Source organism: Schistocerca americana, chromosome 5, assembly GCF_021461395.2.
Source record: "Schistocerca americana isolate TAMUIC-IGC-003095 chromosome 5, iqSchAmer2.1, whole genome shotgun sequence".
Lineage (NCBI taxonomy): Eukaryota > Metazoa > Arthropoda > Insecta > Orthoptera > Acrididae > Schistocerca > Schistocerca americana.
This window is the reverse complement of record NC_060123.1, coordinates 664,628,692-664,650,936: the sequence shown is the minus strand read 5'-3', so window position 1 is coordinate 664,650,936 and position 22,245 is coordinate 664,628,692. Positions and strand designations below refer to the sequence as shown.

General features: G+C 39.4%; 1 protein-coding gene across 1 annotated transcript in view; it reads right to left on the bottom strand.

Moving 5' to 3' along the window:
• LOC124615402 overlaps positions 1 to 22,245 on the bottom strand; it is a 151,383-nt gene that overhangs the window by 123,411 nt on the left and 5,727 nt on the right. Inside the window, exon 3 of the mRNA XM_047143246.1 lies at positions 7,224 to 7,716. Within this exon, the coding sequence (XP_046999202.1) occupies positions 7,224 to 7,607 (384 nt within the window). The 5' untranslated portion in view covers positions 7,608 to 7,716. The remainder of the gene's footprint in view (positions 1 to 7,223; positions 7,717 to 22,245) is intronic.

Sequence of the window (22,245 nt, the reverse complement as noted above, 5' to 3'; positions counted from 1 at the left end):
TTAACTCCTCATTTTCAAAAATTCATATATTTGTTCACAGTCGTCAGATATCAATGTTGAAATTTTTACAGTACGTTACTATCATATAGGTGTACAAACTGTGTAAAAATTATATTTTTATATTCAGTCACACCTGAGATAACTAACCCCAAACTTTACAAAATGAAAATTTTCAAATTTCAAAATTCATAAAAAATTAAGGGAACATTTGTAAGTGTTCTTGCTCTATATGAGGCTAGTAGTGTATGTATCTAACTATTGGAAAAAAATAGACTCTCATAAACCACTACTTGTTTGTTTTTTTTTAGGCCTAAAAAGTGGATTTTTGAAAATTGGGATACCAAACTTTGGAGGTCATTTTGACTGGTTATTTTTGAATTTAGGGTATTTTGTGTAATAGACAATTTGTAGAGGACATTTTTCTAAAAACAACCATGTCAACTGCAGTGTTATAACTTAACCCAGTGCAGAGATATTCATATTTTTGCTAACGGCTCTAAACTGAAACATCGTCACGCGCTTACAAACAAACATGGCCACCATTCAGTAAAGGTGAAAGGTAAAATTTTTTAAAAACTTTTTGAACTTCTCGAATATAGGGTAGTCACATTCAAAAATTTTAAAATATTTAAAAATGGTCAAGCAACCAGCTTAATTTTTATTGTACCACTTCATTTGGATTGATCCACTGTCACTGTAGGAATTGGCCAACTCTCAAGAATACGAGGGTGTAATATTTTGCAGTGATATGAAGTGGAGTGATCACACAGGCTCAGTTGTGGGTCAAGCAGGTGGTAACCTTCGGTTTATAGGCAGAATACTGGGGAAGTGCTATCAGTCTGCAAGGGAGACTGCTAACAAATCACTCATGTGCTTTGTTCTAGAATATTGCTCAGGTGTGAGGGACCCATACCAAATAGGACTAACGGGGGATATTGAACGTATACACAAGGGCAGCACAAACGGACACATTCGTTTGATCTGTGGAAGAGCGTCACAGAGGTACTGAAGGAATTGAACTGGAAGACTCTTGAAGATAGGCTTACACTATTCTGAGAAAATCTATTAACAAAGTTTTAAGATTTCAGATTATAGATGTATTAAAATTGTTACATTGCAGGAGCATTAAAAACCTCAAATGATAAATAATGATATTCTACTTGATGTTTTATGTTTTTGGAACAATGGCCATTGTACGAGGGCAGTTCAATAAGCAATGCAACACATTTTTTTTCTGAAACAGGGGTTGTTTTATTCAGCATTGAAATACACCAGGTTATTCCCCAATCTTTTAGCTACACAACATTATTTTTCAACGTAATCTCCATTCAATGCTACGGCCTTACGCCACCTTGAAATGAGGGCCTGTATGCCTGCACGGTACCACTCCACTGGTCGATGTCGGAGCCAACGTTGTACTGCATCAATAACATCTTCATCATCCGCGTAGTGCCTCCCACGGATTGCGTACTTCATTGGGACAAACATATGGAAATCCGACGGTGCGAGATTGGGGCTGTAGGGTGCATGAGGAAGAACAGTCCACTGAAGTTTTGTGAGCTCTTGCGTTGTCATGAAGAAGGAGAAGTTCGTTCAGATTTTTGTGCCTACGAACACGCTGAAGTCATTTCTTCAATTTCTGAAGAGTAGTACAATACACTTCAGAGTTGATCGTTTGACCTTGGAGAAGGACATCGAACAGAATAACCCCTTCAGCGTCCCAGAAGACTGTAACCATGACTTTACCGGCTGAGGGTATGGCTTTAAACTTTTTCTTGGTAGGGGAGTGGGTGTGGCGCCACTCCATTGATTGCCGTTTTGTTTCAGGTTCGAAGTGATGAACCCATGTTTCATCGCCTGTAACAATCTTTGACAAGAAATTATCACCCTCAGCCACATGACGAGCAAGCAGTTCCGCACAGATGGTTCTCCTTTGCTCTTTATGGTGTTCAGTTAGACAACGAGGGACCCAGCGGGAACAAACCTTTGAATATCCCAACTGGTGAACAATTGTGACAGCACTACCAACAGAGATGTCAAGTTGAGCACTCAGTTGTTTGATGGTGATCCGTCGATCATCTCGAACGAGTGTGTTCGCACGCTCCGCCATTGCAGGAGTCACAGCTGTGCACGGCCGGCCCGCACGCGGGAGATCTGACAGTCTTGCTTGACCTTGCGGCGATGATGACACACGCTTTGCCCAACGACTCACCGTGCTTTTGACCACTGCCAGATCACTGTAGACATTCTGCAAGCGCCTATGAATATCTGAGATGCCCTTGTTTTCCGCCAAAAGAAACTCGATCACTGCCCGTTGTTTGCAACGCACATCCGTTACAGACGCCATTTTAACAGCTCCGTACAGCGCTGCCACCTGTCGGAAGTCAATGAAACTATACGAGACGAAGCGGGAATGTTTGAAAATATTCCACAAGAAATTTCCGGTTTTTTCAACCAAAATTGGCCGAGAAAAAAAATGTGTTTCATTACTTATTGAACTGCCCTCGTAACAAGGCCAGAATAAAAGCAAAGGCCACCTGGCATGTAGGTGCGAGAAAGTTTTTGTCACAAGGGAATTAATACCTACTTTCGCATACAAACATTCTACAGTAATTTTAAAAATTCTGATTTGTCAGTCATGACAAAGAGTTCCCAAAGTCAAACTACATATCTGAAGTTCAGTCTTAAGTATTCAAAATTTAGATATTTGTTGATAATTCTTCCAGAACAAAGTAAACGTCCACCACATAATTGGGAAGAAGCATAAAGACACATAACAATGGCAGTATCTGTGTATTAATGTAAAACCCTGTAAATAGGTTAAATTAATATAAATTTGCTAGGAAAGAGGATGGCTTCTGGCTGTATAAAGAGAAGGAGAAAGCGGAATCTAAGAGAACCATGTAGACATTTCAAGAAAATACTGCAGAACAAAACAAATGAGCAGTCTACTCAAATTCTCATCTTGGTTATAAATTAAACCACTATCAGTTTTTTCTTTAAATCTTACTTTGTTATCAGTTTGTAACCACAACAAAAGCTGCAAAAGAATTGTTATAAAAAATATTACTCTGTCGCAAAAATGTCAAAAACATTGGAAAAAGAAGTGTATTGAGATTAGTAAACACTCCCTATTCCCTAGACTTGAATTGGCAGATATGCCAGAAAAACACCATACTTGTCAGCATACACTATGTGATCAAAAGTATCCGGACACCTCACTGAAAATGACTTACAAGTTCGTGGCGCCCTCCATCAGTAATGCTGTAATTCAACCACCCTTAGCGTTCATGACAGCTTCCACTCTCTCATGAATATGTTCAGTCAGGTGCTGCAAGGTTTCTAGGGGAATGGCAGCCCCTTTTTCAAGGAGTGATGTACTGAGAAGAGGTTTCTATGTCAGACAGTCAGTGAGGCCTGGCACGAAGTCGGCTATCCAGAACATCCCAAAGATACTCTATAGGATTCAGGTCAGGACTCTGTGCAGGCCAGTCCATTACAGGGATGTTACTGTCATGTAACCAATCTGCCACAGGCCATGCATTATGCAGGTGCTCGATAGTGTTGAAAGATGAAATCGCCATCCCCGAGTTGCTCTTCAACACTGGGAAGCAAGGAGGTATTTAAAACATCAATGTAGGCCTGTGCTGTGATAATGCCACGCAAAACAACAAGGGGTGTAAACCCCCTCCATGAAAAAAACTACCATACCATAACACCACTGCCTCCGAATTGTACTGTTCGCATTACACACGCTGGCAGATGATGTTCACCGGGCATTCGCCATACCCACACCCTGCCATTGGATTGCCACATTGTGTAACGTGATTTGTCACTCCTTACAACGTTTTTCCTCTGTTCACTTATCCAACATTTATGCCCCTTACACCAAGCGAGGCGTTGTTTGTTCTTTACCAGAGTGATGTGTGGCTTATGAGCAGACGCTCGACCAAGAAATCCAAGTTTTTTCACCTCCCAGTTAACTGTCATACTACTTGCAGTGGATCCTGTTGCAGTTTGGAATTCTTGTGTGATGGTCTGGATACATGTCTGCCTATTAGACATTACGACACTCTTCAACTGTTGGTGGTCTCTGTCAGTCAATAGACGAGGTCGGCCTGTATGCTTTTGTGCTGTACGCGTCCCTTCACGTTTCCACTTCACTATCACATCAGAAACAGTGGACCTAGGGATGTTTAGGATCTTGGAAATCTCGTGTACAGACATATGACACAAGTGACACCCGATCACCTGAACACGCTTGAAGACAGTGAGTTTCACAGAGCGCCCCATTCTGCTCCCTCATGATGTCTAATGACTACTGAGGTCACTGATATGGAGTATCTAGCAGTAGGTGGCAGCACAATGCACCTAATATTTTGGGGGTATCCGGATACTTTTGATCACAAGTGTACATAGCAGCAATTGCAGCATCACTGTTTAGAGAAGCGTTCCATTTTGACAGCCTTATTCAAAAGTGACTTGATTTTGTAATTGCACAGTATGGTGCCAAATATACAACTCATCTCTCTTTGGTAGTGCAATATTCAAAGATAAAGTTAAGTCTCTGGAGATGTCTCATTGTGGATGCAAAATACTTCCTCCGTTACCCACTACATTACACTGTTAGCGGCAAAAAAAAAAAAAAAAGTACATCGAGCATTTGATGATACAAAAATGAAATTATAGCTCACAGTACACAAGTCATAGATAAGAGACAAAAATGTTGTTACCTTCAGTACAAAGACTGGTTTGATGCAGCTCTCTGTGCTACTCTATCCTGTGTGAGCCTTTTCATCTCCGAATAACTACTGTAACCTACATCCCTCTGAATCTGCTTACTGTATTCATCTCTTGGTTTCACTCTATGATTTGTATGCCACACACTTCCCTCCAGTATTAAGTTGGTAATCCCTTGATGCCTCAGATGTGTCTTACCAACCAATCCCTTCTTTTGGTCAGGTTGTACCACAAATTTTTCTTCTTCCCAATTCTATTCAGCACCACCTCATTAGTTACATGATCTACCCATCTAATCTTCAACATTCTTCTGTAGCACCACATTTCAAAAGCTTCTGTTTCTTCTCGTCCAAACTATTTATCGTCCATGTTCCACTTCCATACATGGCTACACTACATACAAATACTTTCAGAAACGACTTCCTGACACTTAAATCTATACTCAATGTTAACAAATTTCTCTTCTTCAGAAACGCTTTCCTTGCCATTACCAGTCTACATTTTATATCTTCTCTACTTCGACCAATATCAGTTATTTTGCTTCCCAAATAGCAAAACTCATTTACTACTTTAAGTGTCTCATTTCTGAATCTAATTCCCTCAGTATCACCTAACTCAACTACATTCCACTAATCTCGTTTTGCTTTTGTTGATGTTCATCTTATATCCTCCTTTCAAGGCAGTGCCCATTTTGTCAACTGCTTTTCCAAGTCCTTTGCTCTCTGACAAAATTGCAATGTCTCGACAAACCTCGAAGTTTTTATTTCTTCTCCCTACTCCAAATTGTTCTCTTGTTTCCTGTACTGCTTGCTTAATATACAGATTGAATAACACTGGGGATAGGCTACAACCCTGTCTCACTCCCCTCGACACTTAACTGCCACCTGATTTCTATACAAATTGTAAACTGCCTTTCGCTCCCTGTATTTTACCCCTGCCACCGTTAATATTTGAAAAAAAGTATTCCAGTCAACATTGTCAAAACCTTCCTCTCAGTCTACAAATGCTATAAACACATGTTTCCCTTTCGTTAACGTATCTTCTATGAGACGCCACACGGTTAGTATTACCTCATGTGTTCCTACATTTCCCCTGAATCCAAACTGATCTTCCCCAGAATCCAAACTGATCTTCCCCGAGGTCAGCTTCTACAAGTTTCTCCATTCTTCTGTAAAGGAGTCATATCAGTATTTTGCAGCCATGACTTATTAAACTGATAGTTCAGTTTCTTTGGAATTGGTATTATTATGTTCTTCTTGAAGTCAGAGTATTTCGCCTGTCTCGGACATCTTGCTCACCAGATGAAAGAGTTCTGTCATGGTTGGCTCTCTTAATGCTATCAGTAACTCTAATGGAATGTTGTCTACTCACGAGGCCTTTTTTGACTTAAGCCTTACAATGCTTTGTCAAATTCTTCCCGCAGTATTGTATCTTCCTTCTCACCTTCCTCTACATCCTCTTCCATTTCCATAATATTTTCCATAAGTGTATCTCCCTTGTATAGACCATCTATATACTCCTCACACTTTTCTGCTTTCCCTTCTTTGCTTAGGATTGGTTTTCCATCTGAGCTCCTGATATTCATACAGGTGGTTCTCTTCTCTCCAAAGGTCTCTCTAGTTTTCCTGTGTGCAGTATTTATCTTACCCCTGATGATGTATGCTTCTACATCCTTATATCTGTCTTCTACCCATTCCTGCTTAGGCATTCTGCGCTTCCTGTCAATCTCATATTTTTGGACGTTTGTATTGCCCTATGAAAGGGGATTGCATTTTTATATTTTTCCTTTCATCAATTAAATTCAATATATCTTGTGTTAACCCAAGGAGTTCTACAAGCCCTCATCTTTTTACATACTTGATCCCCTGCTGCCTTCACTATTTCATCTCTCAAAGCTACCCATTCTTCTTCTATTGTATTCATTTCCCCTTTTCTGTCAATCAATCCCTAATGCTCCCTCTGATCTCCAAAAAAATTCCTGCCTTTTCGTAGTTCCTTCAGTTTTAGTCTGCAGTTCATAACCAAAAAATTGTGGTTAGAATCCACATCTGACCAAGTTTTTCAAAGTGTAAAAACCTACAAATAACTGCGAAAGTTATTGACCTTTTAAAAGCAAAGCTGACTAAGCCATGCACTAAATACTTTAACAAATGCCTCCACTTTATCAATAAATGATGAAATAATTCTTTAATATTTGGTTTCAAAGACAAAATTTCTTGCAAGGCATATTCATTGTCTACCTTGGCTGTATTTGTTAGCGAAGACACTTTTATTTGTCCATGACTTGTCTATTTCTATGTGCATGACCATTTTAAAACATTTTACCGGCGGACAAATAAATTATATTTGGTACTAAAGACAACAGAGGTAGCTAAAGAATATGTATTTTAAAAAATAGAGCACGATTTGGTTACAGAAATAGCTCTTGTAGCATTAACAATTTCAGACACTATTATTAAAATATGGATAAATTAAAGGCCTACCACAAGCAGTACTCGGACCACTCCTGTAGATGACTTGAGGTGTGTTTCATCACAATATAGCACAACACCAGAGAACAGGGAAGCAGATGGAGTCGAGCGTGGCAGCTGATGGCGATAGTTAGCGTGTGAATCCCAGGAGTGTACAGTACCACTGATGGGTGAGCCACAGTCATCATCATCACCTCCGCCCCCATCCATGGGCACTGCACTGCCAAAACCTGTTCCTGTCCGGCTACCAGCTATTTCAAAATCCTGGATCTCGTCAGGGCGATAGCTTGTGGGCTCCAGTTCGCGTATTTCCTCCAGCAGGACCTCTATTTCATCAGTTCCGTACAGATCTGATACAGAGTTAATGTAGCGGCCGGGGCCGGGCTCCGGCTGCATGGCCCCGGCGCGGCGCAGAGCGGCGCGGACGGGGGGGCTGCTAAGCCCGCAGGCGGTGCCCTGCACCCATCCTCCTCACACAGTACTGTCCAGGGCTGCACACTCCAACCTGCACAAGGATGAACACCAAACGGATCACCAATAAATCATTAGCAGACGGTAACTCACACAAGACACATTTTTTCCTGTAAGCTCATATCAGCAAAATTCTCACACAATATTTCTGAATTTAACAATCCCTCCATTACCTCTGAATTCCACCCATCGGTGGTATTAACTGCAAGGGTGCACAGTACAACACAAAGTAGATGTTCCCAAGAATAATGTACAATTTGCTGATCATCATCACACAAGCATATTTTATCATTCTTTTATTGTTCTTTCCCATGTCTTGGCCTAATAAGGATCGGGATAGCCCATTAAAATGTGTGGATACTAACACTGTGCAAGTGGTTCTAATGCCTCCAGCACAATCTCAGAATATCTCACAATATCGAAACTAAACTGGTGAAGGTGAAGGACACAGACCAAGGCATGTTCACAGAAAATGGTTACATGGGGTACTTCCACAACTGGGCACAAATAAAGAGCCACAGCTCAGACACTTTCTCATCTTCCACCAGCTCTTTCAAAATGTTACAAGGTTGGTGTGACTGGATTCCATTATGAACTGGAATCCTGTGAGGGGAGGTTGACAAGTAATGCATTCAAGCTTGTTGGATACAAAGAAAAACACTTAGGAAGATCGGGCAAAAAGTAAATTAAAGTAGAATTCTTAAGCTTCAAAATAATATATTTATTTTTCAGCACAATCATCGTTGAGACTAACATATTTCTTCTAACATGTAAAAGGTTTTTTCACTTTGTCACTAAAAAATTCTTCCGACTTTTCTCGAATCCTGGAGTTGACAGCTGCTTTCCCCTCGTCATCCAAGATGTAATGATTATCTCTGAGGTCTCTCTTCAGCAGAGGAAAAAATAAAAATTATATGGAGCAAGATCAGTAGAGTAAGGAGGGTGTGGAGTCATTTCAAACTTCAAGTTTGACAGAGGCTCTTCACCCATGCATGAAGTGTGTGGATGGTGCTCTCACACTGCAAGATTATTGGCACCAGGCTGCATCTAACACAACAAGCTCAACATAGGAGATGTTTTTAGAGCCTCTATATACAGAGAATAATTTACTGTTGCCCCTCATACCAGATAATCGGACGCAAAAACAAAATCAAAAGAATATTTTTTGCAGATGGTTCTGTTTTGAACTTTTTGCCTGAGGAGAAAATAGATGTCGATATTCAACACCATCTTTTCTCTTCTGGGTCATGATTATGGACCTATGACACATGCCCCCTCAATCTTCAAAAGGAAGACATCTCCTTCATCACAGTAGTGCTGCAAAAACTACTGACAGTATTATTGTCTGCGAGACGGCATGGTACCCATTGTGCACAGATCTTACGGTATTCCAATTGTTCAATAATGAAGCTGACAGATTGCTTGGATATTTGAATAGGGTTTTTGATACTCTTTCAAGTGATTCGCTGGTCATTTTAAATCCAATCGTTGCCGAGTTTGTGATGTTTATCATCTGTGGCAATGATTGGATGCCACTGTTGTTTCATCAACAATTATGAGTTTCCCATTTTATTACCCATCCACTTACAGCAGACCTATCAACATCACTGTCACCTTAAACAGCCTTTAAACAATGATGACTCTCACTGAGAGTCATTTTTCTTCAGCAATTAAAAATTTGATAACAGCACGCTGTATAAGTCGTGTTCACACAGCCCTAGAACATGTCTCCATACTTCTGCTACTTAAAATAAACTGGATGAACAGAATGCATTCAAACTGCATGTGTGCATAGAGAGGAAGTTACCTGCAACATTCCACCTGGCGTGTTTCTCAAGGTCATTTAGGTCGCATTCTACAAGCATGCGTACATTACTTTTCAGCCTACCCTCATACATACAAAAATTTTGGCAGTGCTTTCTAAATTTAAATTGTTCATTAACTTGGTGTGTGTGTGTGTGTGTGTGTGTGTGTGTGTGTGTGTGTGTGTGTGTGTGTGTGTTTCAGTCTAACACTCATGCAAAATTCTTATCCTGACACAGAATTATAACAGCAAAATCAACTTAAAATGCTGACATGAGCATAGATCTTTAACAGATTCTATTTCCATACAACAATCTCAAAATATGTATCTTCAGAGCAAAACATTGGTAAATTTTGTTCGGTCAAGGGTGGACATTTCTTGCCATACCTTTTAGTATTTTCTTAACACACTTAAAATGAGTAAAGACTGGAGAAATAATGGGTTTATTCATACATAATATTACTTCTACTTCACTTTCCCTTAATATTACAACTCTTGTAAAAACAACCAGTTTGTAGTTATTCAAATTTGTTAGCATCATATGTGTTGAGATCATTTGGCATTTATGCAATTGTATAGTTCTATTTCATTACCATTGTCACATATCATTCTGAACTGCTGTAATCCATCATGTTTATATTTAGTCTAAGTCTGATAATTCAAGGAAGCATTTGGCCCATTCCTATTTAAGAAGAGAATCTTCAATAACATCAAGCTGACCTATGTATTCCTTCAAAGACCACTGTCATTTTGAAAAAAATTGTTTTGGGCATTAGGTCACGTCACTGTAAAATACTAAAGCAACTAAACTGCCAATGTTTTGACCAACTTGCTGTGGTCCCCTTCACGATGCTTGACTGCTGGATACTAATCAAACGCTTCCCTACATACTCTCTATTTGTTACCTTGTGGCCCCTGATTTCACATGTCTGGGACATCACTGGACAATTTCAAGAGATGTTGCTATGCAGGAAGATGGCTGTATGGTAGGCTACTGCCTGTGCTACCCTGGTGGAATGCAACCATAGCAGGCGATTGCTAGGAGAGAGCATACTAGCAAGGTACTGCCTGTGTCACTCTCGTAAGTGATTGGTAGGCAATTTTAATTGGTGATTGGTAGGCAATAGCAAGTTGACAGCTAGTATCCCTTGGATAGTGTTTTCCTGCAGCAAAGCAATAAGGCCGCACGGCAATTCTCTCATGGCTGCTGTTTCTGTTGTTAAAACCAAGTCAAGTGGTGCTGCTGGCTGGCGAACAAACATGGCCTGCTGGGTTGGGATCAGTGGCAGCCTGGTCACAGGTTAACTTATAGCCATCCTCCCTGTTCATGCTGTTAGCGTATTTGGTTATTTTCTTATTTTACAGTAGTGTATCCATGGCTGCTGAAGAAGCACACGAGGTTCTAGAAAATGTATAGAACAGCTACATTCCTGGTAGTTGCTTGTTGATTTGGGGGAGAGGACTACATTCCTGGTGGTGTTCAGCTACAGATGACTTCTTATTCTGTCCCAGTTGTACGTAACATTCATGCTCCAACATTCAAGTGCTAATGGGTCTCTGGTTTCACCAATGTAGACTTCACTGCATTTACTCCGAAGTTCGTAGATGTGTGCAATGTGGAGAGCATCCATGGGATCCATAGTAGACCTCAACAGATATTGGAACTTGTGTATTATTCTGAAATATGGGTTTGATTCCTCCATGACACATAACCTTGCCTACATGGTCACTGATGCCTCTCGCATAAAATACATGAGCAACTGAAAGATTTTCTTCTGTACCTTTGTTTGTTTTGTCGTCCCGCATAACACGTTGTACGTCTGTTGTTCTATCCATTCATACAGGATATTGTCTTGAGCTCATTCAGTTCATGTTCTATGTGGACAGCATCACTAAAGCGGCGAGCTCGGGCTGTCAGCGTGTACAGCACAGTGTTCTTTTGGGCTGTATGGTGGTGTGAATTTGCATGCGGGTGTCTGTTGATGTGTATCGGCCTTCTGTAGACTTTATGTCACAGTATGCCAGTTCGTTCTATACACCTTCACATCTAAGAAAGAAAGAAATCCGTTGTTTTCCATTTCTAGTACAAACTTTATGGTCTTATACAAACTATTGAGGTGCTCATGAAATCTAATTCTGCTTGCTCATGAAATGAAATGGTCGTATGGCATAGTTGGCCGGGAGGCCCCATTCGGGGGAGTTCGGTCGCTGTATTGCAAGTCCTTTTTAGTTGACGCCACTTCGACAACTTGCAAGTCAATGATAATGAAGATGATGATGGACACGCAACACCCAGTCCCCTGCCGGGAATCGAACCCAGGCCCCTTGCATGCTGGGCGGTAACGCTACCACTACACTATGGAGGCGGACTCTGCTTGCTCACGAGGCCATGTGACCAATGTGTCGTCCACATACCTCAGCCAACAGTGTGTGAGCAGTAGTACAGAATTTACATTCATCAGTATCCTGCTGTTAACCGATGACCACACCAAGTCCGTTGATACGTCAGTGATTTAGACACTTTAGTGTTTTACAATGATGTGGCCTAACACTCAAAATGATTTTATTCAATATGCATTCCTTTGTTCTAATGGCTAGCAACTACATTGTTTGATGGTTGATGCTAAATACTCACTACACAGACCATAGAACCACAGTAATGGGAAGTAAGAATTTTTGCATCAATCTACTTTTATATACATAATGCACTCAGATAGCCTGGTAACAGGTGTAAAGGAGTGGCTCACCAGCTTTTAACACAGAGGCTTTGTTTGACACATTCCTCCTACAATTTCTCAATATATCCAGTGTCAGTCAATGCGTAAAGTTTGATACTCAAAGTCTCTTTGTCTTTCCAACAGCCATCTTAACTCACCGGTTACTCCTGTTGTAGATCTGATTATCACCATTATAACACACAAACTAAGTAACTGATTAATTGAGATTTAATGTGCAATTCTTCAACTATCTAATCAATATTAACAAGCAATACTTGTTACAGAAACACAATATTGAGTGCACTACAGGTCTGATAAATATTAAGAGACTACACATAAATTACAAAACCCAGCAAACCAATGCGTGTGCATGTGTGCGTGTGCGCACTCATGCATGCACACACGTGTTTGAGCATTTGTCATAAAGAATTTCATCAGAAATATAATGTAATTATTAATTTACGAACTTCTCTTACAATCCACATTTTCCATGGGTTGCAATCTGTTGCTCTGCAATTTCTAGAAGAAAAAATGGGTAACATTCTATACTGTGATGGTCATTCATTTAAAGTATTAAGTTATATCAGGTAGCAGTGGTTACCTTTTGTGGTGAGAGTTACATATGCATCTTTCCTCCTAACAGTCAATAGCAGCATTAACATGAAAGTGTAATAATTAGGAATAGAAACACTTCTGGGACTAAAAGAAAATACATCAGCAATGCCGTACTCCACAGCATCAATACTGTAATTTACTATCCATCAATGTTCAACACATTTGTGGCTTATACCACCAATTTTGACATTCTCTATTCCTATAAACATTGAAACAGTATCCATTTTGTCCCATTGAATATTTATTTTCCTTGTATATATTTGTGCCACCATACATAGTGATTTGATTCAAACCAGTAGCTGAACTTAGGCACCGACAGGATACAACCAAGAAAATTATTTTCAAAGGTAAAATTACAAAACAACAGTTACTTTTCAACTGGAAGCAAATGTTGCATCTTACTCATCAAAGGATATTATGAAACCTATCTTGGTAGCACTACTTATTTACATAGCATTGTTACTGAAAGCTTACTGGTGGATTGCCTTTACAGTGCCTATGCAAAGAAGCACTGTGTCTAAAAATTACCAAACTTAAATCTCTTAGTACAGTTGACTTAATGTAGGAAAAAATCTGTACAGCCGTATTACCACATAAGTTTTGTGATCTGACACTGAAAGGTAAATCAAGTGGGACACTAAAACCTGTGGAGAGACTGTCTACAACAGTGGTCATAAAACTGTGGCCGGTGGTCCAAATGTGGACCGCATCAAGTATTCGTGTGACTTGCGGTCCTCAGCTGTATGTCATTTAAACATACAGCTGAGAACGGTGGGTTGCACAAACACCTGATTTGGGACACATGTAACCCTTGGAGGAGGAGGAGGAGGAGGAGGAGGAGGAGATTAGTGTTTAACGTCCCGTCGACAACGAGGTCATTAGAGACGGAGCGCAAGCTCGGGTGAGGGAAGGATGGGGAAGGAAATCAGCCGTGCCCTTTCAAAGGAACCATCCCGGCATTTGCCTGAAGCGATTTAGGGAAATCACGGAAAACCTAAATCAGGATGGCCGGAGACGAGATTGAACCGTCGTCCTCCCGAATGCGAGTCCAGTGTGCTAACCACTGCGCCACCTCGCTCGGTAAACCCTTGGAAGACAGTTTGACAACCACTAGTATATAATATTCAACAGTTACATGCTCACAACAGATAAAAATGTGTCAACCACCTTAGTTTCCAGTTATAAATACTAAAATCAAATGCCCATGATACTATGTGAATGAGAAATGATTTGTTTGAATGTGTTATGCTATGGACAAAATGATTCAGAATTATTTTCATAGGTGTGTGTGTTTTGAAAAAAACACTGATGAAGACATCTGAGATGGAGCACAAACTTGTGACAGACAAGGATCAGGAGAGAAATCTGCAGTGGCCTCATTCCCTTCACAATACACCATACATTTTCAGTTTTTTAAGTTAAAATTGATTTCAATATGCACTATAATAACTTCCCATTATGGCACACAACCAGGGCTGCAGATACAAAGCAGCAAGTCAGTGTGCACAGACAGGTGAACATAGGCAGCATATCCTATAGCAGAGAGCAGTGGGATGAGGACTGGCCAATCTTGTGAGAAAAGCTGAAGGCACGAGTAACTGTATGGTGGGAAATGTTTGCAGTTAGGTGCCGAAGCAAAATGATTTAACAACAAACAATAACTGTTAAGCAATTCAATAACATGTATCTACAGTGTGGCAAGCACACAAGAGCTCATTTGTGATACGAAATGATATGTCACAAAAGTGAAACAACTGCATTACAAACAGTATACGAGGAGGAGATATTTGTATAGTGATGAATTTATGGGGTTCAGTACAGTGCATCACCTCCAATAAACAATATTTAAATGGTATGCCTCTAATTCACACATCAAGTAGCAGCCACCTACAGAGAAACACTCATAGCAGCCAATGAATGCTGCTTCTGCAAGAGGCAAGAAGAAGAAAATGAAGTGGTACAGACACTAAAATGACTCAATTAACATAATCTCACATTCGGTACAAGTAAGTGCTTTTCCATTAAGCAGCTCTTTGTGCAGTGTGTGTGTCTGTGTCTGTGTGTGTGTGTGTGTGTGTCTGTGTCTGTGTGTGTGTGTGTGTGTGTGTGTGTGTGTGAGTAACTCTACAGTGAAGTCAGTACAGCCTACTACAGGTAAAGTGGTGGAACAGTTTCTTGACCAACCACAGAGGGTGCAATTTAGGGAAGCATATGAAAATAGGGAAACTAAATTCCACTCCTTTCAAATGTAAGTCTAACATAGCAATCACTCAATGAATTTGCAAGTGAGCTAGGCAATGTTCATATACACTGTGGAATAAATTACACTGTCACAGCATAATTTTTCTTTGCAGAAGGAAGGGTTACAAATGGCAACTATCTAGATCTGCTCCAATTGTTTGCTTTCCCTCAGAGTAATGAAACAAATGGGCAGGTTGTTCCCCAAAGGATGTCATGTCACTGAACTTCACTTGTAAGGTCCAAAATGTTCTTAACATAAAACTTCCTCAATGGCGGTACAGGAGAGGAGGCATGTGTGACATCACAACTCAGTTCTCAAATGGTTGGACCCTTTAATTGGATTCATTCTGACAGCAAAATCACAATACTTTCTTAAACAATTTACATGAAAAGATATTTCAACTGTTGCAATAGACCATCCTATCTGACAAAGATAGTATGGTCAGAAACAGATCATCCATATGTGACAGTACGCTACAAACAATGTTCATGTGAATGTTTATTAATCCACGAATTCTACGATTGGCAACATTGTATGCCACCCACCATTCCTCTAAGAACTAACCTAAGCTTGCAAGACAGATCATACCACCAACATTTTTTCAAATGTATTTTTTCCTCTCTTTTTACTGATATGGTTCATAGGGCAGCCACTGCATGGTGGTTTGATATTTACCATTAGCACAATAATGGCAACACTTTACATTTGCTCATCACACTGACGAACTTCTTAGGGACTTTTTATAATTTTGCTAATTTTCAAAGTTTGAGTGAAATGAGTACGGTGTTCTGCAACTTTTATGAAAAGTACATCAAAGGAAACAAGTGTTTGATCATAAAATGCAGGCTTTCACAACTAGTGACATTTGGTTTCTTGAGCGTTTAGATGACACTATGAAAATGAATGCACTTGCTGGTCAGTTTATTGGCTCGTGATTGTTGGAGTCTTGCAATGCATGTAGAGTCTTAATTGGCATTGTGCTTATAAGTTTTATTATTGGTAACATCTGGTTCTTTGTCTCTTACTTTTTGATTTATTTTAAAGTAACTCATTTATATTTTAAGTTGTTTATATTTATCTCCAATGTGGTGTAACCGTACCCTCTTTCTGAAATCTACTTCCAATTTCAGGAAAATCTCTCCTCTACACAGCACTCATTCTCTCTCTCTCTCTCTCTCTCTCTCTCTCTGTGTGTGTGTGTGTGTGTGTGTGTGTGTGTGTGTGTGTGTTTGGGCGCACGCGCATTCGTGGTGCACCACTGTGGTCTCCTGACACACACTGGATTGGGATAGTGGAAAAACAGAGGAAGCGTAGTACAGGCAGAGGAATGAGGTACATAGGTGGTTAAAAAAGATTATGTTGGTATCAAGCATGTAAGTGTATTCAAGGGGAGGTCAGAGGCCTGCTAGAGGAAAGTTTAGAAAAAATGGCAAGTACGGGAAGTACAGCGAAGGTGGATGGTTCAGAGTAGAGAAAGGAGAAAGAGATACAGAAATATTTCTGTGGGTGACGTAAGGTGGAGTAGAAATGTAACATTGAGAAAACTAGGAGAGACTGAGACAAAAAAATACATAAATTCAGGAAATCAGAAGTTGGGAATGAAATGAAATGATCATATGGCATTGTTGGCCGGGATGGCCCATGCGGGGGAGTTTTGCCGCCGTATTGCAGGTCCTTTCTACTTGACGCCACTTCCGTGACTTGTGGGTTAATGATGATGAAAATGATGATGAAGGACACACAACATGCAGTCTCCTGCCGGGAATCAAACCCAAGCCCCTTGCGTGGTAGGCAGAAATGCTACCGCTATGCTACGGAGACAGACAGAAGTTGGGGAGAACACAAATGGTACAGGTTGTATGTGGTAGCTGTCACAGGTGACTAGTTCTGATGAGACAGGACATGCTATTGATAGGGCTTTAAAAGGACTGGTGGGCAGATATAAAAAAAATTATGAGGCACAAAGACAATGAAATACAGTTCATTTAAGTGAAAAAACAATGAAATAACTGAACTTCATGAAAAAATTAATTCACTGTAGCAAAAATGTAAATTATAACATAATGCTTTACTGTTACAATTTTTGCAAAATTATTCTACAACAGAGTAGAAAGAATTGTACAAAGGAAAGTTCTTTAACATTATATTCAATTACATTTAACATGAATAACTATGGTGAAATTTGTCAAAATGCCAATTTTTTTTTAAATGGCTCTGGAAGATATAGATTTAAGAACTTAAGTACATGAAAACATGTGGAATAAACTAATTTTGGCTTTTTATCATTTATAGTTATAGATGCATATTTCCAATTAGGGTTGTGATTTACCTGTAGTCTCAAACACTGAACAATATCTTCCTCTTGCATTTTATTGTTTAAACAGGAAATTTTTATAGCTTATGGAGTACTACGAGAAGTACTGTACTGAGTTGGACATGCTGCACCTTATCAAAATTTAATCATAAGCCATAGGTCTCAAACCTTTGAGTGACATTTTTAAATATTTCATTAGCAGCCTGTTCAGTAAGAGGACTGGTATTACCTTTTATTTCTATACCAGTGTTGTCTACAGAGAGGAGACAATTTGCATTTTGACAATGCAAATGAAACATCATTTATGTTTATCAGACGTAGAAGACCCAAAATAGAACTCTATGGTACACCATGTAAAAATATGATTCAAATTCTGAGTGCTACACAGCTCAGTAATTTATTGCCTCTTCTTTTCCAAAACATTTTAATTTTTGCATGAGGATATGTGGTTTGCACAGTCATGAAACTTAGTCCTCTCACAATTCCTAGTGATGGCAATTTCTGGTTCATTGATTCTAATGTGCCTCCCATTAACAGAAATAGATCCTGTTCAGCTGAAAGCTTTTTTTTTTTTTTTTTTTTTTTTTTTTTAATCTAAATTGTTTGCTAATGAGAATATTTTGCAATGACTGTTAAAAATGGTTGTATACATGATATTCTTGACTTTTTTTGCCAGCAGTAATGCGAAGGATCAGCAATTTTTTTACGATTGTTTTATCCCTCATTTGTGAAGTTACTTGAAAACACCTTATTTAAGCCTGTCTAGGAAAGTACCACAATGGTACAATCCATACAAATAATTATTTTGGTGCCCGCCCCTGCTAGCTGAGTGGTCAGTGCGACAGAATGTCAATCCTAAGGGCCGGGTTCGATTCCCGTCTGGGTCCGCTCAGGGACTGGGTGTTGTGTTGTCCTAATCATCATCATTTCATCCCCCTTGAAGTGCAAGTCACCGAAGTGGCGTCAAATTGAAAGACTTGGACCCGGCGAACGGTCTGCCCAGCGGGATGCCCTAGTCACATATTTTATTAATTTAGTACATTAAAGACAGAACAACATTTAATTGGCTCAAATGACTCTGAGCATTATGGGACTTAACATCTGACGTCATCAGTCCCCTAACATTTCATTATTTTACAACTGATTTCATCACAATCACTCAAACACTGGCTTTGAAGAGTGTTGACAACACTGAAAACTTACTTCGAAAATGTAGGATGCAGTTGAATTTTATCAAACGTGTTTTGGAACAATTCTGAGAAACTATAGACTTTCCAGTAACAAATTCCAAAATTTAAATTGTCTACAAAATATTTGCAGAAACAGATAATACCCAAAAACTGAACCAATGTTGTGATAATGAGATTGTAAGTTAGCAAAGCCAATGAATGTGAAATAAAGGTCATGGTATCAGACTGGTATGTAGTGTAGCTTGAGATTACATTTGCATCACATTTAACACGCTCAGACACATGTAATGCACTTTTCAATATAAAAGCTAAAACTGCAGTGTAAAGCCAGAAAACCAATATTAGATAATGGGCAAGTTTCCAACACGTATTTTTATGTGTATCACATACATATATCATACATTTTTAAAAAAAAAGGGGGGGGGGGGGGGGGGGCGGCTTGCTATGTATCTTATCAGCACAATGGACCATTTAAAAGTCACAATCAAAATTACAGAGTGGAGCAAAGATTATGGATTACCATTCTATATGAGTAGTACAGCTCAACAAGTAAGTGTCAGACCTACGAATGCAAACATCCAAAAATAAATCCTTAATTGGTCCAAGGACTTTACTGCCACTTATAGCTTCTTTCATCTTTTATTTGCTAATGGTAAAAATTCCAAGGTGCACCTTCGCTTAAGAATGACACAGAAAATTGTTTACATGCTTCAAATTTTCATTTGATGACGGCAGTAGCCAATATATTGTCATCAGTAAGTCTTCACGAATAACACTACTATGTATTCCGTTGTTGAAACTTCCTGGCAGATTAAAACTGTGTGCCCGACCGAGACTCGAACTCGGGACCTTTGCCTTTCACGGGCAAGTGCTCTACCAGAGCAGAAGTAAAGCTGTGAGGACCGGGCGTGAGCCGTGCTTCGGTAGCTCAGTTGGTAGAGCACTTGCCCGCGAAAGGCAAAGGTCCCGAGTTCGAGTCTCGGTCGCGCACACAGTTTTAATCTGCCAGGAAGTTTCATATCAGCGCACCTCCGCTGCACAGTGAAAATCTCATTCTATTCCGTTGTTAGTTCTGTACATTATCATGATACATGAGTCAGAATGGACTTAAATTTACCAAGGAAAGATAAACAAAAAGCCCAAAATGGTATTTTGTATACCAGGAAAAAAGCTGTATAATAAATTACCCCAGGAAATGGAAGACATTACTAAAAAAACCTGTAAAAGGCTGCTAAAACATTCTGCGTAACTAATGCATACTACAAAATAATTAAAGATTACTGGGACAATTCTGTAGTGGGTAATAATGAAAGAGGTTAACTACACCCTGTTGCATTTCAATACATTATCATGGTTTACTGCTTTTGCAAGAAAGTAATGTGTCACAATCTAAAGTGCATGCTAGTAAAGTCTTGCTGATTCAGTTTTTTCAGGTGGACAGATGGGAGGAAAGGAAGGAAACATGGAGCGTCCTTGAATGTTGGTGGCTCAGGAATTGGTTGTCCAAACAGGCAGGAGTTAACGCATGGGGCGTAGCAGCATCTTCATGGCCAAGAAGTCATCAGTGGGTCTGTAGGTGTGTATGACGATGAAGAGCATAACTATATTTTTATATTACTAGTTATCAGAAGATATTTGTGTTTAAATCAAAGAACACTGTATAATAGAGACCAAATGACTGAGGTGGTGCAACTGTTAAGACACTGGCCTCATTTTTGGGAGGATGGGGTTCACTCTGTCTGGCCACTCTGATTAGGGTTCTCTGTAGTTTTCCTAGATTACTTCAGGCAAATGCTGGATGGTTTCTCCATCAAGGCATACTTGTGACAGCATATGTAAGTATTCTGTGTATATATTCCAAGCTACTGATTTTTATTGCATTATTATTATTTGCTTTTATGGCCTCATTGGACCACTTTAGTCAATCATTTCCTGGTCCTCTTCTTCAATAAGTGCATGTTTCCTTCTTTCTTAACTGCCCAGTATCTTTTCATTCATTCTGATCTTTCCTATCTTTCCTCATCAGTAAATACCCTTTTCATTGTGTGATGTTTGTCTACTTTTGGTTTAAATCTTATTTCTTGTCTTTCAGTTTCTTGAAATTTTCTGTCTTGTTTTGCAGACCATGCAAGGTTATATCTAGTTCTCCCATATCCTCTTCAATTTCCTTGATACATCCTACTTGGTGCTTCAGATTCCACAGTTTCTGCATAATTTTTCTTGCTAATCTGATTTCTGGTGTCCTCATTATGTGCCCAAAGAAAAAATCCTCTTTTTACATATAGTATCTGTGATTGACTCCAATTCCCTGTACACTACTTCATTTGGCACTATCCCCCATTGTCCTTCCTTCCAGTAATTTTTATTTATGCATGTTCTTGCTATTCTTCTCTCTACTTTTAGTATTTTGTCGACACTGTTTCTCTGAGCGATTTTAAAAAGAGTCTCGCTTGAGTATGTTACCTATGGCTGAACACATCTTGTAGTGTTTTAATTTTGTTTGAATTGATAGACATTTTTTATTGTATGTAGACCTTGTTAGTTTTTGAGATTTTGTCATTTTATTGGTTCTTTCTTGTCAATCAGGTTTTTCATCCAAGTTGTATGTTATAATCTCTTCAACATATTTATACTGCTTTCACTATTTTAGTTTTATGTGGTCTATTACTAGTGGGTCTGTTACCATCATCTCAGTCTTTTCGAAAGATATCTGGAGTCCTACTTTTGTGCTATATTTTGCAGGTGCATTATTTGATTTCTAGCTCCTTGTACATTATTTGCTAGTAACGTCAAGTCATCTGCGAATCCCAAACAATTTAGGTTTATACATCTTTCTTGGTTCCAACTGTTATGTTTTTAGGATTCTCTTTATACCATTCACTCACCAAGTATTCAAGAGCACACAAAAAGGGGCCACTGCCAAACCAAGAAGAAATGCTGTGCATAGTTTGGTTAATGAATGATGAATGTAATGGAGTTCAAGAAGAATATTCGATACTAGTAGTCAGCTTCGACCAGTAACTTAATGTTAATGGTTGCTGTGACACCGCCTATTGGTGCATATTCTGATAGTTTGGTTGTTAGTTGATGAAATCGAAGTATGTGAAAGCAAAAAACCTGCTTTTGACCACATTCTAAACTGTAGATTAGCCCAGGGACTAGTTTAGGTTGGAAGGCGAATGTGTAGTTGGGCTTGATGATGCCAACAAATGTGAAAGCAAAAAAATCTGCTTCTCAAAAAGACTGATCTGTGTCTTTCCCATTAAAAAAATCAATAAATAAATAAAAGGCCACTGATATATGGCATTATATTACCTTTGTTGCACATGTCCTACTTCACTGGTAAAAGCTGACAACTTGTATAAGATATTCCACTTTATCGAGTAATAGAACACTTCTTAATTACATCTACTTCTACTTCTATACTCCGCGAGCCACCTTACGGTGTGTGGCGGAGGGTACTTATTGTACCACTATCTGATCCCCCCTTCCCTGTTCCATTCACGAATTGTGCGTGGGAAGAACGACTGCTTGTAAGTCTCCGTATTTGCTCTAATTTCTCGGATCTTTTCGTTGTGATCATTACGCGAGATATATGTGGGCGGTAGTAATATGTTACCCATCTCTTCCCGGAATGTGCTCTCTCGTAATTTCGATAATAAACCTCTCCGTATTGCGTAA